Source organism: Astyanax mexicanus, chromosome 2 (genome assembly GCF_023375975.1).
Source record: "Astyanax mexicanus isolate ESR-SI-001 chromosome 2, AstMex3_surface, whole genome shotgun sequence".
NCBI lineage: Eukaryota > Metazoa > Chordata > Actinopteri > Characiformes > Acestrorhamphidae > Astyanax > Astyanax mexicanus.
Window position 1 is genome coordinate 8,189,641 of NC_064409.1, and position 15,336 is coordinate 8,204,976.

At 38.4% G+C, this 15,336-nt stretch overlaps 2 protein-coding genes across 2 annotated transcripts in view; one reads left to right on the plus strand and one right to left on the minus strand.

Moving 5' to 3' along the window:
- Positions 1-7,099: 7,099 nt before the first annotated feature.
- LOC103028888 (vertebrate ancient opsin-like) lies at positions 7,100-11,100 on the minus strand. The gene is made up of 4 exons (XM_007252420.3): positions 10,584-11,100; positions 9,569-9,897; positions 8,492-8,737; positions 7,100-7,579 (listed from the first exon to the last, which is right to left on the minus strand). The coding sequence occupies exons 1-4, from the start codon at positions 10,948-10,950 to the stop codon at positions 7,433-7,435; spliced, it is 1,089 nt and encodes a 362-aa protein (XP_007252482.2). The 5' UTR covers positions 10,951-11,100; the 3' UTR covers positions 7,100-7,432.
- Positions 11,101-14,438: 3,338 nt separating this feature from the next.
- The window catches only part of stab2 (stabilin 2), a 61,763-nt gene continuing 60,865 nt past the window's right edge, over positions 14,439-15,336 (plus strand). Inside the window, exon 1 of the mRNA XM_022671873.2 lies at positions 14,439-14,688. Coding sequence (XP_022527594.2) covers positions 14,599-14,688 — 90 coding nt within the window. The 5' untranslated portion in view covers positions 14,439-14,598. The remainder of the gene's footprint in view (positions 14,689-15,336) is intronic.

Below are 15,336 nucleotides of genomic sequence, written 5' to 3' on the forward strand. Positions count from 1 at the left end.
AGAAATCAATATTTGATGGAATAACCTTTTTTTTTAATCACAGTTTTTATGCATCTTGGCATCATGTTCCCCTCCACCAGTCTTACACACTGCTTTTGGATAACTTTATGCCACTCCTGGTGCAAAAAAATTCAAACAGTTCAGTTTGGTTTGATGGCAATTTATTTGGCCAATTGTCCCACTCATTCAGCTGCAACTATTTCCCCTATCACTATGATGATGCCCCAGTACCAGGAGGGTAAGAACTAGCACATGCCTCCTCCGATACATGGAAACTTTTTGGAAATATATATTACTTTATTCAATACTTGTGGGATGTACTGACCTCACCAAGGTTCTTATCACTAAATGCGTTTAAATCCTCACAGCAATGCTCCAAAATCCAGTAGAAATCCTTCTCAAAAGCAGGATAAACTCTTTATAATACCCTTGATTTCAGAAGAAACTATGAATGAGCAGGTGGCCCAATAATTTTGTTTATATACAGTGCCTAAATTAACATCACAGAGCAATCTAACCTTTATCTACAGTATCTACACTATATTTAAAGAAACATTTCACCGCAGCAACTTCCTTCAGAAACCAAAAACATATCTGGAAAAACATGTCTGATAGCTGTAAGCAATAATCTGATTACACTATCATTATCACTATCACCAATTATCTCCAGTCATCATGGTACCAGTTGTTAACTATATCTATATTTATCAATAATGTACATAAAAATTTTGTGAGTTTATTGTTAAGTTCTCAATATCACATTAGTCACATCATAAAAAGCTGCTCTCAGGAGGAACTCCCTGTTTTGCTTTGAAGTAAATAGGATACAGAGGCTAAAGTCATCTAAAGCAGAGCACACTGTTTATCAAAGCCATCTTACACAATTACAATCCAATAAATTGCTTCATTTGGACAGAATCTCAACTGTTGTGTTTCATGCTGTGTTTTATGATTATTCTTGTTTTTGCCATGTTTTTGACTTATTTGACCTACAGCCGATCCCAGACAAACACCTAAATAAGATTTGACTGTTGTTCTGTTCATTTCCGTGAAGTGACTGTGCAAGTTCTTTCCAGACAGGAATACACAGTTCTGAAAACAATACTCTCCCTGCAATAAAGTGCCAATCACTATCCTCTCGGGCAGACGTCCTGGCCAGCTATGACTGCACTGAGCTGAATCATGGCCAGTTGCAGAGTAATTTGCTTGAAACATTTGGTTGCATGTTGTTCTGTATATTATATTCAGTATATCAGTAGAACAGTTCAACGTTAAATTTGTTAAATTACGTGTTTTTTTGTATTGTTTTAGATATAAGTAAAAATTCTACCAATCAGGTATTAAGGAGCAGTGAAGCCACACCACTGAAGTGTACAGTGTTATAAGCATTAGCATTATCCACTAACCACAGCTCTTTTCGCTGTTCAGAGGTGAGTCTATCGGACTGTAGTCTGACTTTGCTGTGATAAAACAAGCTACATGGGACGAACCGCTAGCTGATAACACCCTGGGTTACCCTCAGTCTAGCGATATTGGGTGGCATTTACAGTAAGCAGCTAATGCTAATGCTGCTACACCCAGCCTTAGTGCTGGAGAAACTTCACTGACAACTTACAGAAACGCTTTACTCACCCAAATAAATGGTTTTCAGGAGAGAAATCTGTGTAGATTAACATCCATTGCTTGTTTGACTTTGAAACAAAATGTTTTTTTAAGAATTACAGTTTTGTTTAATTAGGCTTTTCCTCTATCTTCTACATTCAAAGGGAAACACAGTGACACCTTGCTCACCTTAATGTATGAAAATAAACCAGAAAATAGACGTTTAATTGATAGTGCACCTTATAATGGGGTGTGCCTTATAGTCTGGTAATGTGTATTTGATTAAATAATATAAGTGTTGTTATGAAATAACAAGTGAGGTGTTAGCATGTGTTGTGCAGGTACAAGTAGATCAGACACAGCAGTGCTTCTGCACTTTTTAAATCACTGAGAATTGTCCACCAACCAGAAATATCCTACATATATATATATATATATATATATATATATATATATATATATATATATATAAAACAGCATCCTGTGGTATGGATGAAGGACAAGAGGATGACCAACACTGTAAACTGTGCAGCAACAGATTCAGAGCTTCAGAATCTCTGACTTTACTTTATCTACAGGGTAATGCAGCTGTAGGTAGGAGTGTGTAATAGAGTGGAGAACAGTGAGTAATTAAGCAGTGTTTAAAAACTCCAGCAGCACTGCTGTATTGATACGGAGTGCAGTTCATTTATAGTTTGTCTGCATATTATTATAATTCACATTTTTCTTCAATTATCAGGAACCAGGATTCTGCTCATGTATTCCAGTCTTTATGGGACAAGTGTAACCACGCTCTTACACAAGCACGCATTCAGACTCCTCTACACACCTCGGATTGTGATGTATTTAGAACGTCTTATTATTCTTATCGTATAAGAATGACCTTACATCCCCAGAGTTGCAGTGAAGGCCAGACTGAGCGTGAGTGATTAGGCCAGGGAACGAACATGAGCATGGGGAGGAGGCCTCGAAGTTAACCCACCCTGGTGAGACCCCCAACTCAGACTAATGAGTCCACGTGGAGGCATCTGTCTGCAGGCCTAGCCAAGTGCACGAGTAACTGCCAAGTTATCTTTTCCCTCGAGCATTCACGCTCATCTCTTTCCTTACAGAGAGCTCCGTTTATTGTCCTAGTAAAAGGTAAGGTATGCAGATGTGTGAGCTTCACCCAAAGCAGCCCTGTGTTCTGTAGAGCTTCTGCCACAGCCAGTTTTATTCTCTTACAGTCTTGCTAATGACGTGGAAATCCCTCGCTAAATGTACTGTGTGCTGCTCAGCGAAAGCCACATGAGCTAGCCGGCTCTCCAACTGTCAAAACAATGAGAAAATGTTACTGTGGGGCCTGAAATACAATTGTACAATTTCTGCGATTATGGGAGTTTAGTTTTTCTCCTTTCGCAATCCCTTAATTTAATTATTCTGCTCTTTCTTTTTGCTTTTTAGTGGATATGAGGTATTCTGTACATACAAAAGTATTGGGATACCTACTCATTCAATGTCAAGTGTTTTAAAAAAAACCCTCCATACTGTCCAGGGAAGACTTTCTTCGAGATTTGATTGCATTCAGCAGCAAAAGCATTAGTAAGGTCAGTATGTTACCTGGATGAACTCATGCTGAACTACCCAACTCATCCCAAAAGTAGTGGATATATATGGTTTAGATTCTCTGCCCGAGCCTGGGCCTAGGAAAGTGATGGAAAAATCTCGGATCAGGCATTGGGTCGGGCTTGGGCTCAAGAAAATTGTCTGTGATGTAGGCACATGTTTTTTAATGCTATTTTTATTTTATATAAAGCTATGTCATGATGATCACAACATAGCAAAATAACAAACCAAAGTTAGAATGAGCTCCTCCACTTGTCCACATTATGCACTTGACTAGCAGGGCTTTGTGTCAAGTCAAGTCAAGTCATTATCAACCGCTTTATCCATTAAGGGTCGCGGGGGGTGCTGGAGCCTATCCCAGCCGGCATCGGGCAGAAGGCAGGATACACCCTGGACAGGCTGCCAATCCATCGCAGGGCAGACAGACACAGACAGACAAACAGACACATGCACTCACACACTCACACCTATGGGGCAATTTGTATCTCAGGGCTTTGTGTATCTGTTCTTAATAAACACTCTTCTTAAATATTAGGTCTATGCTTCTTCAGTGTTGCAATGTTAATTAACATCATTCAGAACACATTTTGTTCTGAAACTGTTTTTAAAAAGCTCAACTTACTGTTTTAATGCTCTACTTACTAAAAAAAATGTTGGGAATAAATCGGGCTCAGGCTCATAATGATTTTTTATGGGGTGAGTCGGGTAAGGATGGATTTTTGGGTCTGATCTAAGGTCTAATAGGATGGGGTATTGCAATCATTCCAGAGAACACAGTTCCTTCCAGTGCTCCACATCTCAATACTGGGGGGGGGGGGGGGGGGGGGGGGTTATACCCCTCTAGTCCACATATGCCTGGCATAAGGCCTGGTACCAGAAGGATCATAGTTATCTGCTCCAGAGTCCCCTCCTCTAGACTGTTAGAAATACTTACTTTCTATAAATAGATCTGAATGCAATCCTTACAAGGGGTGTCCACAAACATTTGCACACATGGCGTATTGTTCCTGCAATAATCAACTTAGAATCAAAACAGTAGAGTGAGCAAGATAAATGAAAACCAATGGAACTGTGCAGTCGTTTGCCAATACGAGACATATAGTCTTACTCATTCCCTGGACGCCAGTGGTGTGGTCAGCAGGGGGACATGGTGACGGCACGACACAGCGTTTTCATGTTAATTTGCTCCATGCTGATTTGCGAAGACCATAATTCTAACTCACTTCTGCCCGTGGCTCATCTTTTGTGTGTCTCTGAATGGTCAGTGATGGCCATCCAAGCATAGAGTTACAGACCCAAGCCAAAAGTAATGCTCTTTTCAGTCTCCCGTTTCCTTGCACTCTGTGAGGGGTGCTGTGGTCTGTAAGCGTTCCCAGAAGTCTGTGGGGGCTCGTGGACGAATCTAGCAGCAGTGCTGAAGGCCTGAGGGGGTTTGGATTAGTGGTGGATTCTCTCTGCCAGTAAGTGTTTCTTTAATAACCGCAATCAATCAGCCAGTCTGCTTTACACACAGTGTGTCTCTAGATGTTTCTCTCTCTCTCTCTCTTTGTGTCTTTCGGTCACCCCTCCTTCTCACAGCCGTCTGTCTTCTGGGTTCTTTTCTTTGCAGATCATCACATTTGTTGACAGACTGTCCATAAGAAAACTGTACATAAGAAAAGCTAAAGTGCATCAAAGAAGACTCTGGACATCTGTTAGTAAAGTTTGTTCATTTTCCTTTATAATACAGAAATAACAGGTGTTAGTTTCAGTCAGAGATACTTAGCTCACAATGCTAACAACAGCCAAGTGCTGGAATCCCCATGATTTAAATAACTAATGTGTTGAAGGATTAGTTCAGTTAGTTGATAACTTATGCCAACCTTACACCCAAAAATTTCAAGCGATTTCACTGATAAAATCATGAGAGTCTTGCTAGAGTGGAGTTGCAGTCGTGTCATCACGATTGTTTAGTGTAAATTTATACTTCTGCGTCAAACCTACACCGTAGCCTACGCATATCCAGTAAGATTGCGCTACGCAGCAGAGTGCGTTTATACTTTAGCTTGCGCATATCAGTGGCTTTGCTTGAATCTGCAGTTTCAACCGCAAATGGGTGAGAATGTGTGGGCGGGGACAAGAGGCCAAACCGACCAATCACAGCTGCGGTTGTCCATGTCGTGGGACTCTAAGTTACATTTTCAGAAAAGTGCATACCGAGCTATGGCATAGGCTAAGCGGGATCTTTTTCTCACTTGACGTTCAGATAAAATAAACCGTGTTTAATATTATCTTAAGTCTTGAGACTTGGCTCACGCAAACAGCGATGTGAACGATGTTCCCGTGCTTGCCTTGCTGCTTCCCGTAGCTCTAATTTTGGATGTTGACTAATAGGAGAGCTATGAGAAGCCGCAAGGCAAGCACGGCAATGTTTGCAGAACTAGACATGAACGAAACTTCGGAAATATTTCGGAAACTACGGTTCTCCTGCAGTATACAAAAGGAGGAGAATCTGGTGGAGCTGTAGAGTGAGCAAGAGTGTCTTACCATTTATAATTATAATAAAAAATAATAAAATTGTTTTTAAATTGTCTTAAATTTCATGTACATTTGCTGTAGGTATAACATTTTCAGATGGTGTGTTTAATGCCGGTGGAAAAGCACACGCTAACATTAGTTGTGAGTTAGCTAATGTTACCAGAAAGAAAAGTAAGGTTAGTGGAGAGCTAGCTAACATTAGCAGTGAGCTAGCTAACACACAATACTAACTTAGCAGCGAGTTATCCAGCTACATTACTGGGGAGAAAGAAAAGGTTGGCAGAAAGCTTGTTAACATAGAAACATTTGCAGTAAGTTATAAAGCTACATTACTGAGGAGAGAATTAAGGTTAGAGGAAAGCTAGAAAACATAGTAACATAAGCGGTAAGGTAGCTAACATGCTAACATCATATTAGCTGCGAGTTAGCTACGTTACCAGGGAGAGAACTAAGGTTAGCGGAGAGCTAGTTAACATTAGTGGTGAGCTAGATAACACAGTAAAGTTAGCGGCGAGTTAGCTATGTTAAGTTTTGATTTTCAATACAAAATAAATTATTTTCTACCAAACAAAATATGGCTATAATTTTTTGCAGTCTAAAAAAAGTTCTTAAAAAGCATTAAATTTGACTTTGAATGGTACAAGAACCCTGAATAATCAAAATTTTTAGATGTGAGAGGGGGTCAGACTTTAGTCTTTCAATAGTCTTTTCAGAGTATTTTCCAAGTTGTCTAGTGTACGGTTAGTTTAAGATTAGGTACTAACTCAGGATTAACACTGTTTAATAAAATATTCTTCACCAGTGTGTAGCTCTTTGTCTACATCTAGTGGAAAGGTTGAGGAGAACACACTGAGGGAAGTCTCAGCACTGACAACACAAATTACACATTAGGTAACATTACAAAACAAAAACAATTACTGTAGTACAATTACTAAGTTTTGACTACGCTTTAAAAACATGTTTACCATAATGCTTCAAAGCTAAATAAATTTTAAACTCAAATATATTGGGTTTTGCATTATATGCCCCCTTTAAATGTAACACAAAGGCACATTTATGCTCAGTTTATATTCTAAGCAGAAACATTACAATAACCTGTCACAATCAGTGCTTAAAGTGGGTTGTTAGATTGAATGATAGAAAGTCAAACTCTTTTTCTATTTTCAAAAATATTATTTGACCTAATTTAGCATACAAAATATATATTTTTTATTTAGTTGGTAAAGTACAGAGCCGCCGAAAGGAAAAGTGAAAAAAAAAAATCCCAAAGCATTTTTAGAGGTTAGGAAAGGTTTCTAAAACGTTTTATCAGGTTACAAAATAAATTTGAGTTGAGTTGAGGTCTAGTATGTTCATTGAAAAAATATATATGTTGTCAAGAAATTTTTGGCCACTCCTAAATAAGTATTTATCAGTCCAATCATGCAGAGTTTTAAAAAACTCTTCAAATGACAGTCTGTTTCTGTTAGCAAGCACTTTAAGTTAAATAAAGATAAAAGTGAATATTGTATTGATGCCATCTAAAGGCCAGAGCGGGTAATGCGGCTGGCAAAAAAAAAATCCCGAGATAATTATGGTAAAAATTAGGTGACCTTCCCCTCCCAAAAAAAAGGTCTTGACTTGCTGATCGTCTTATTTCCCAAACTGTTTAAGAGCAACAGCAGCATTAGTGACCTCTTCAGTGCTCTGCAGGATGTATCAGGCTGACTCAGCTGGTGGCTTCTGGTTGAATGCTGTTGGGTGCCAGACGTTTAGTACCATCTTCCACCACTGACACTTCACTATCACTGTCTGGCACCATGGCAGTAGGAGTGTACAGGCCACACAGTACAATCTGTAGAGCACTGTTCCGGAACTGTAGCAAGAGAGAGAGGAGATTAGATATAGTTTTAGTATAGTAGAGTATTTATCACTGATTACACCTACATACACACGAGGCAAACATACGGACATGAGACTGATTGGATAAGCTTATGCTTATGCTCACATTATTTATTATTTATTATATTCTGAATTGTTCTGTAGTTGCTACTAAAAATCATCTGAATTCATTTGAATCAGATTAGCAAAAAGAGATTTTGTAGAAGGAATGCACACTGTTTTAACTTGATATAATTACTTTCATACGATACATTTTATAATCAGTAATGCTGCTAATATTTATTTAACGCAAATTAATTACGACACCATATTTGACGCCAACTTCTGCCATAATCTGATATATTAGCAAGTAATATACTGCTATGAACAAACACTGTCTCTTCCGCTCCATGCTGTTTACATGTGCAGTATGTGCAGCGTTCACTGCTCACATCTGCGCTCACATCTGCGTCCAATTGAAAACACTGTGTTTAAAAGTGTCCCAGTGTTCTGTCGAGTTATGCTACCCATCAGTATGTGCTTCTTTACTGACATTTTTGTATTTTTTTATGCTTTTCATACTAATTCCTCAAGTTTTTATTGGGAGCATTAAACAACTTGCTTAAATAAAAAATGGCAAGTTTAAAACATTAATAAGCTTCAAAACGACAAAAAAATACAACTAACTAAATTACTTTTTTTTTTTTTTTTCCTTGCCTGATACAACGATTTAGCCTACCACATCTATCCTACCTATAGGCTTCTGCTGGGAGTATTTTCTAATATGGTGCTTTCTTTGTTTTTTACCTTTTAAAAAATTAAATACTACTAGGGTAGCACAGTTTGACATGGTAGCACAACTTGACAGAACACCGGCATACTCAACAGGTCTTCATTGCTTACTCACCTGTTTATTGGCGAAGAAGAAGATAATTGGGTTGTAGACCGGGCTGGTCTTTGCTAAGAAGGCAGGGGTAGAAGCAAGAAGTGGGGCTATGTGCAGGTCAGGTAGGATGATGACGATTATGGAGACTATGGCGTAGGGCATCCAGCACAAAAAGAAAGAGCCAATCATGGCTGCCACCATGCATGCAGCTCGCCTGTCCTCATGCTGGCGGGACCTGCCGCCCTGGTTCTCCACACTCAGGTTGAGCTACACAAACAACAAGTGCAGTTAGGATGCAGGTTTGATCAATTATACCAGATTTTAAAAGATTATGCCAGATTATACCAGTGATTTTCAGTACAAATATTGAGGTCCTGCTTCAACACAACAGAACCAAATAATCAGTCATTTACTTAACATCTTAACTCTTTCCTGAGTTGATATGGATATGTTGGAGTATGAATAACAGTAAAACATTGAAAAAACAGGAATACATTACACAATCACCTACAGGGTAAGGACAATGAAACTGAAACACCTGTTTTTTGACCACAGTAATTTATTGTCTCGACGGACAGTTCTGGTGGAAACAGGAGAGTTGAGGCGCGCATTAAATTCTGCCGTGATTTGATCAGCCGTGGTTTTATGTCTTTTGGATACAATCCGGGTTGGCACCCGAACATCCCTTTCAGACAGCTTCCTCTTACGTCCACAGTTAATCCTGTTGGATGTGGTTGGTCCTTCTTGGTGGTATGCTCACATTACCCTGGATACCGTGGCTCTTGATACATCACAAGACTTGCTGTCTTGGTCCCAGATGCGCCAGCAAGACGTGCACCAACAATTTGTCCTCTTTTGAACTCTGGTATGTCACCCATAATGTTGTGTGCATTGCAATATTTTGAGCAAAACTGTGCTCTTACCCTGCTAATTGAACCTTCACACTCTGCTCTTACTGGTGCAATGTGCAATTAATGAAGATTGGCCACCAGGCTGCTCCAATTTAGCCATGAAACCTCCCACACTAAAATGACAGGTGTTTCAGTGTCATTGTCTAACCCCTGTACGTCCTATTCTTATCCTTTTCTTAACCCTTACCTTCCTCATGGAGATCAGGATGTGGTAATAGCAGTATATGATAATGCCGGTGGGCAGCAGGAAACAGAAGAACCAATAAGGGACCAGGTAGCTGTAGTTGCTTGTGGTCCTCTCCTCCCAGGCCAAGGAGCAGGAGGTCTGAACTCCTTCTGGCCCATAAGAGCTCCATCCCAGCAGCGGGGCTGCAGCCCAGAACAGACAGTGGAGCCAAACCAGCAGAAGACCTTTACTGCTGCGCCGGATGGTGACCTTGAAGGTGCCCATGGGTTTACAAACTACGTTGTATCGCTCATAGGCTAGCAGGGTTAGTGTGCAGAGGGAGACCAGGCCTGTGAAAAGGGAGAAAATAATTATTTGTACATTTTTGTTCCTTTTCCACTGCATGGTACCTGCTTTACTCCACTCTATTTAACTCTACGCCCCATTTTTTCTGGGACGTGTATCGTTTTCCACTACTAACTCTATAGTGACAACAGAGGTTAAAAAGCAGATCAAAGCAGCAGACCAGAAAACTCTGAAGCAATGTAACACACTTCCAGCTAGAATACCTTAAAGGCTGTACTTCAGTTAATGGTCAATGCGATTGTGTCTACTTTGGTATTAATATATTTATATGTCAATATTTATTTAACTAAATATAAATTGATTCAAAAGGATTTGTAAGGAACCTAAAGGTATAGTTTTAAATAAGTGTCCTATTTGTTTACATTGTCTTCTCATCTTTTTATCAAGTTTATCAAGACCACTTTTGGGTCCCGACCCACCAGTTGAGAATCACTGCTATAGATTATTATTGTTCAAAATTGTCTAGATTTGATTAAAGTAGTTAAAGTAGTTATAAAAGGTGCTGAAAACTTCTGTGGTCCAACTAATTCCAGATAATCTCATTTGGATTTAGTTGATTGAGTTGATTGTGGATGTCAAACACTTAACTTGTGTTAATCCCTTATGTGTTCTTTCACATAGATAAAAAATATCATGAAACATTTGATTATAACATTGCACACTTACTCACCAAAGTAATTGACAGTGAATCCCTGAAAGACGCACAGTTCTCTGGCCATGAAGAACTGCCCGTAGTAGTTGGTCACTGAAGCAATGGCTGATCCACAGATGGTCATGAGCAGGTCAGAGATGGCCAGGCTGAGGATGAGGATGTTCATGGGGAACAAGAGCTGACGGTTCCGCACCATGACCACGATGACCAGTGAGTTATTGAACACAGAGAACACTGTGATGAGGAACATCCAAAATGACAGAATGGAGTATCCCAATGGAGAGAGGACTGTCGGAACAGGAGAAACATCTGCCTCTGCCTCCTCCATGACTCCGCCTGTATGCGTGCTGTTCAGCTCCAGCACTAAAGCAGGAGTGATTTCCATGATTGCAGGAACAGATACCTCTCGTTTTTACTGAAGAAGATCTTCAAAGACATTAAAATGAACCTGTGCTTCTGTGGAGCAAAGCACAAATGAATCAGCAGAGAAGCAGCAAAAGATGAACAGCGTCTAATCCCATGACCTCTCTTCAAATCCAGATTACAGATGGTGGAAAATTAGGAATCAGTGCTTTCAAAGTAGAGTATGAGGGACCATGTGTCAGATGGTTTTATAATATGATCAGCAGTATTAATCATGAAAATACTAATGCTAATAGGATTATGTGGTTTGGCTGATTTTAATTAAACAAAGATTAGGATCGTATATGATATGCAATTTCTAATCTCTTATTAAACCACCTGTATATCAACTTTTTTGTGTTTTATTCTTAACATGGTTATGACTAATTAGGGTTTGGGGCTATAACTATAAAAGGAACACTGTGAAATATAACTTTAAAATGCACAGTAGCATTCTGACAACAATTAGCTCCCAAGCTAAGCTAGTAGCTATACTGTACCTTTAATTACTGTCATTTAATAACCACAGTATTGTAATTAATAGCACAGAAACACTGCAAAAAAAAAATCAATTGGCAAAAAATAGACAACATAAATGTAAATTGAGATGTACAGTATATGATTAAATTAAGCAAAAAACATTTCTCAGCTAGATTTCTTAAAATAATCTCAAATAATGATCAAATTCTCAAATAATTATAAAAATCTCAAATTTTTAAGATGTTAGGGGTTATATTTGGACACAGGAATCATAATAACTGTTGAGGTTTATTTTAAGTTCAAATTACTGTTCTTATTAATTCTTACTAAAATAAGTATAATAATCTTACAGTTACAATGCTAAGCTAAGCATTACAAAAATAAGATTTTTTTTTAAATTAGATCATTTTACCTTACTTTTACTTTAAGGTTTAGATTTTTGCAGTGCTATATTTTTATTTCAGCAAAGGTTAAAGTATGTACTGCATATTACTGCTTTCATTTGAGTTGTTTTAAAATTACATAAGGTAACAAAAGGAAATGCTGTAAAATGAAGACACTTTTTTTTAATCACAAATTGCATTTATTGTCACATTTTCAACAGTTTTCAACAATTGTGTTTTGTTGTTTGCTTAGAAGTGAGTAGAATTGCACAACTACACGGCACCATCCCAGAATGTTTATGTTTCTTTGCCTGAAAGATCCAGTCCTAATATATTACTTCTGAGATCCACAGTCATTCATGCTAATCTAAACTAATGGTATCTTTCCAAGAACAAAAACACAACTGAAAACGTAATCAGCATTCACTGCTCCACCCACAGGGGCATCGCTGCAGATTTATGAATAGGAAGATTAACCTTTACCTGGGGGTCTGGTGAAAAGCTTATGGAAAATGGAAAATATCTGGTCAGATTAATGTCCTTTTTGAAATACATCCATCCACAAAATGTTGGCAGGGCAATTGACAGGGGCAGTTAAGAGCCATTAATGAGGGGAAAAAACGAATTTCTAAATAAATTATGATGTGATATCAGGCGATGCCAACAGGTACAAGGAAGGAAATAATTATTTGATCCCTTGCTGATTTTTTAAGTTTGCCCATTTGCAAAGACGTGACCAGTCTATAATTTTAATGGTAAGTTAGTTTTAGCAGTGTGAGATAAATTTAAAAAATCACATTGTACAAATTATAATAAAGAAAAAGGAAGAAATACAAAATGACTACCAATCGACATCAATTGGGGGGGTCCATGCAAAATCTCACCTCGTAGGGTTTCCTTGATCTTGAGGAATGTGAGAAATCGCCCTAAAACTGCACAGGGGAACTTGTTAATGATGGGTTAATAATGGGTATGCATTATGCATTTTTTTTAATATTTATAGCCATGTTCATAATGACTTATAAATGCATGATAGTGTGTTATGAATGGGTTTATAGATTCTTATAAAGATAATATTCGTAGAAAGTGTTACTAATAAAATAATAAATCAATGTATATTGTTTATTTAATGTATCAGATTTATGTTAATTCAGTTTCCTGATTTACTTTCACTGTCTGAGTAAATATTTGTGATGCAGTGCTGAAGTCAGCACAGTTTATTACAGGGTTTTTGATTTGATTGACAGGTAGGTTAAACTCTCACAGACAAACAGCCAGACACATTTTTTTAAACACATCATTCAAACATATTTTGCAAGTGAACCCTTTGCTTTGCCAGTGTTTGTGTGTGTGTGTGTGTGTGTGTCTGTCTGTGTAGGCCTGTATCTACAAATTCTGCAGACGTGTGAATAATGGTGAGTACTGGCAGGCTATAAAAAGTAATTTCAGAACAGCTTAAGGCCTTACAGTAACACCTCTACACTAATATAGTTACACGAATCTCATGCTTACACAGCTACACACACACACACACACACAATGTAGATGCTTCATTTCAGGAATTTAAAAAGTTAAGACACAGCAGAACGTGCAGGAAGTGTGTGTGTGTGTGGGGTGGGGGGAAGGGGGGGATCTTCATCCCGTTAGCCTGCTTATTTACAATTGAGGACATCCTGTAATTCTGCTGCCTGCAGCTTTCATTAGCTGTAACTAGCCCAGCACACACACACACACACACACATAGGCACACACAGACAGACACACTCACCACATTTCCAGCTTTCAAAGGTTTACGATGCTTGCCTTAAGATTAACATGTCTCCTTGTCGTGTAATGCAGTGGTCCTGTTCTCCTGTTCTGGGGATTTCACACTGTGCATGGTTTCAGAACATTTATCAGATTTATTAGATGTCATAAATCAGTTACAGCCGCTTTGTAGTTATGTTTCCATTATACATATTTGTAGCTTTAGCATTTGACTAATATACAAATGTAGGAATGTAATTGTCTTAACGTGATTCATCTTTTGTTTGGTATGATATTAAGTTCAAAGTAAAGATACAATAAAAACTCAATGAAAGTGTAACAGGAATGCCTCTCGAGATGGAGGCAGAGTAACTACTTTTAATGCCACTAACTGGAAAACCCTCTCAAGAGTACAACACTCAGCCTGGTACAGTGACAATTTGAACACGGCAGCAACCAATGACAACACAGTGAGCTGATTTTATCTCTTAGAATTAAACAGTCATTTGAGACTAATATTCTCTATAATATTCTCTATAAAAATCAGCTTTTAAAAATAATAAATTAAAAATGGGCTGTTTTTACAGGCTTGATTCTATACTGTTAAAAACTATACACTGCAAAACTACAAAATGATGTACTACAAACACTTTTAAGTTAAAAAGTGAGATACAAGCAGTTTTACTATGATATGAGCCCCTAAAACAAAGTAAGGCGAAAATCACTCATACAATTTCAACTTTTGATGAGCTCACAGAACAATAATGTAGCCTCCTCTTTCCTGCTTGCTGACAGGGCGAATGCTGTGAATGCTAAAAGAACGGCTGTGAGAGGAAGGTTCAGGTCCCTGCGTCCCGCACTGTTATGGCACAGGAAAGAGAGGAAAGGAGGAAAGGGAAGAGTTGAAAAGGCAGAGAAGTGTCTCGAGTGGTCCACAGTCCAGAGAGGAGTCGTGGAGAGAGGTGCGGAGGGCGAGAGAGACCCGAACACAGGGCCGGAGACAGAGAGTGTGAAGTAGAGTAATGGAGGTCAGAATGAACTCTCTGTGTGGGACCGAACTTCTCTTCTTGCTGGTACTTCTAGGAACAGAGATAGATTCTGCACATGCACAGGTGAGACATATAGTATCATATGACACCAGTTGCAATGTCCAATCTTATTCATAAAGGGCCAGTGGTCTGGCTGCAGGTTTTCACTCTAGAAAACAGCAGCACATCTGATTCTACTAGTTTAACCAATTGGTCAGTCTTCAAACTACTGCTGAGCTGTGCTTCTGCTTGACTAGTTTGAAAATTGACAGCCACAGCGAACTAGTAATGTTTCTTATTTTAAGTCTGTTTTAGTAACAAGGAGAGTGAGATTGACTATTATAAGAGCAGCACTGTAAACAGTTCTAATGTAGGATTGACTTGTATGACTGGATGTTTCTCAAGGGCAAATTTAATAATTATTAGTTACATATTGGAGAATGAGGCCTGAAGTTGTTTAACCTCGTAACAGGCCAGGATTTTTGACAATTGTCTGTCTGACATTACACCACTAAATCTTGAGGATTTCTATTCAAGCATTATATAAAAACGTTCATGTTTTATAAGGAACATTACTGAAAAGCATAATTGTAATTGCAATAGAAAATATAAAACTTCATTTTAAAATCTATATTTTTCTGAATACAAATCAAACAGTTAATGTCCTCCAAACCTTTAGTTTCATTATGTTTGTCTATTTTTATATCTATTTTCAAACATGCAGAATTTGTA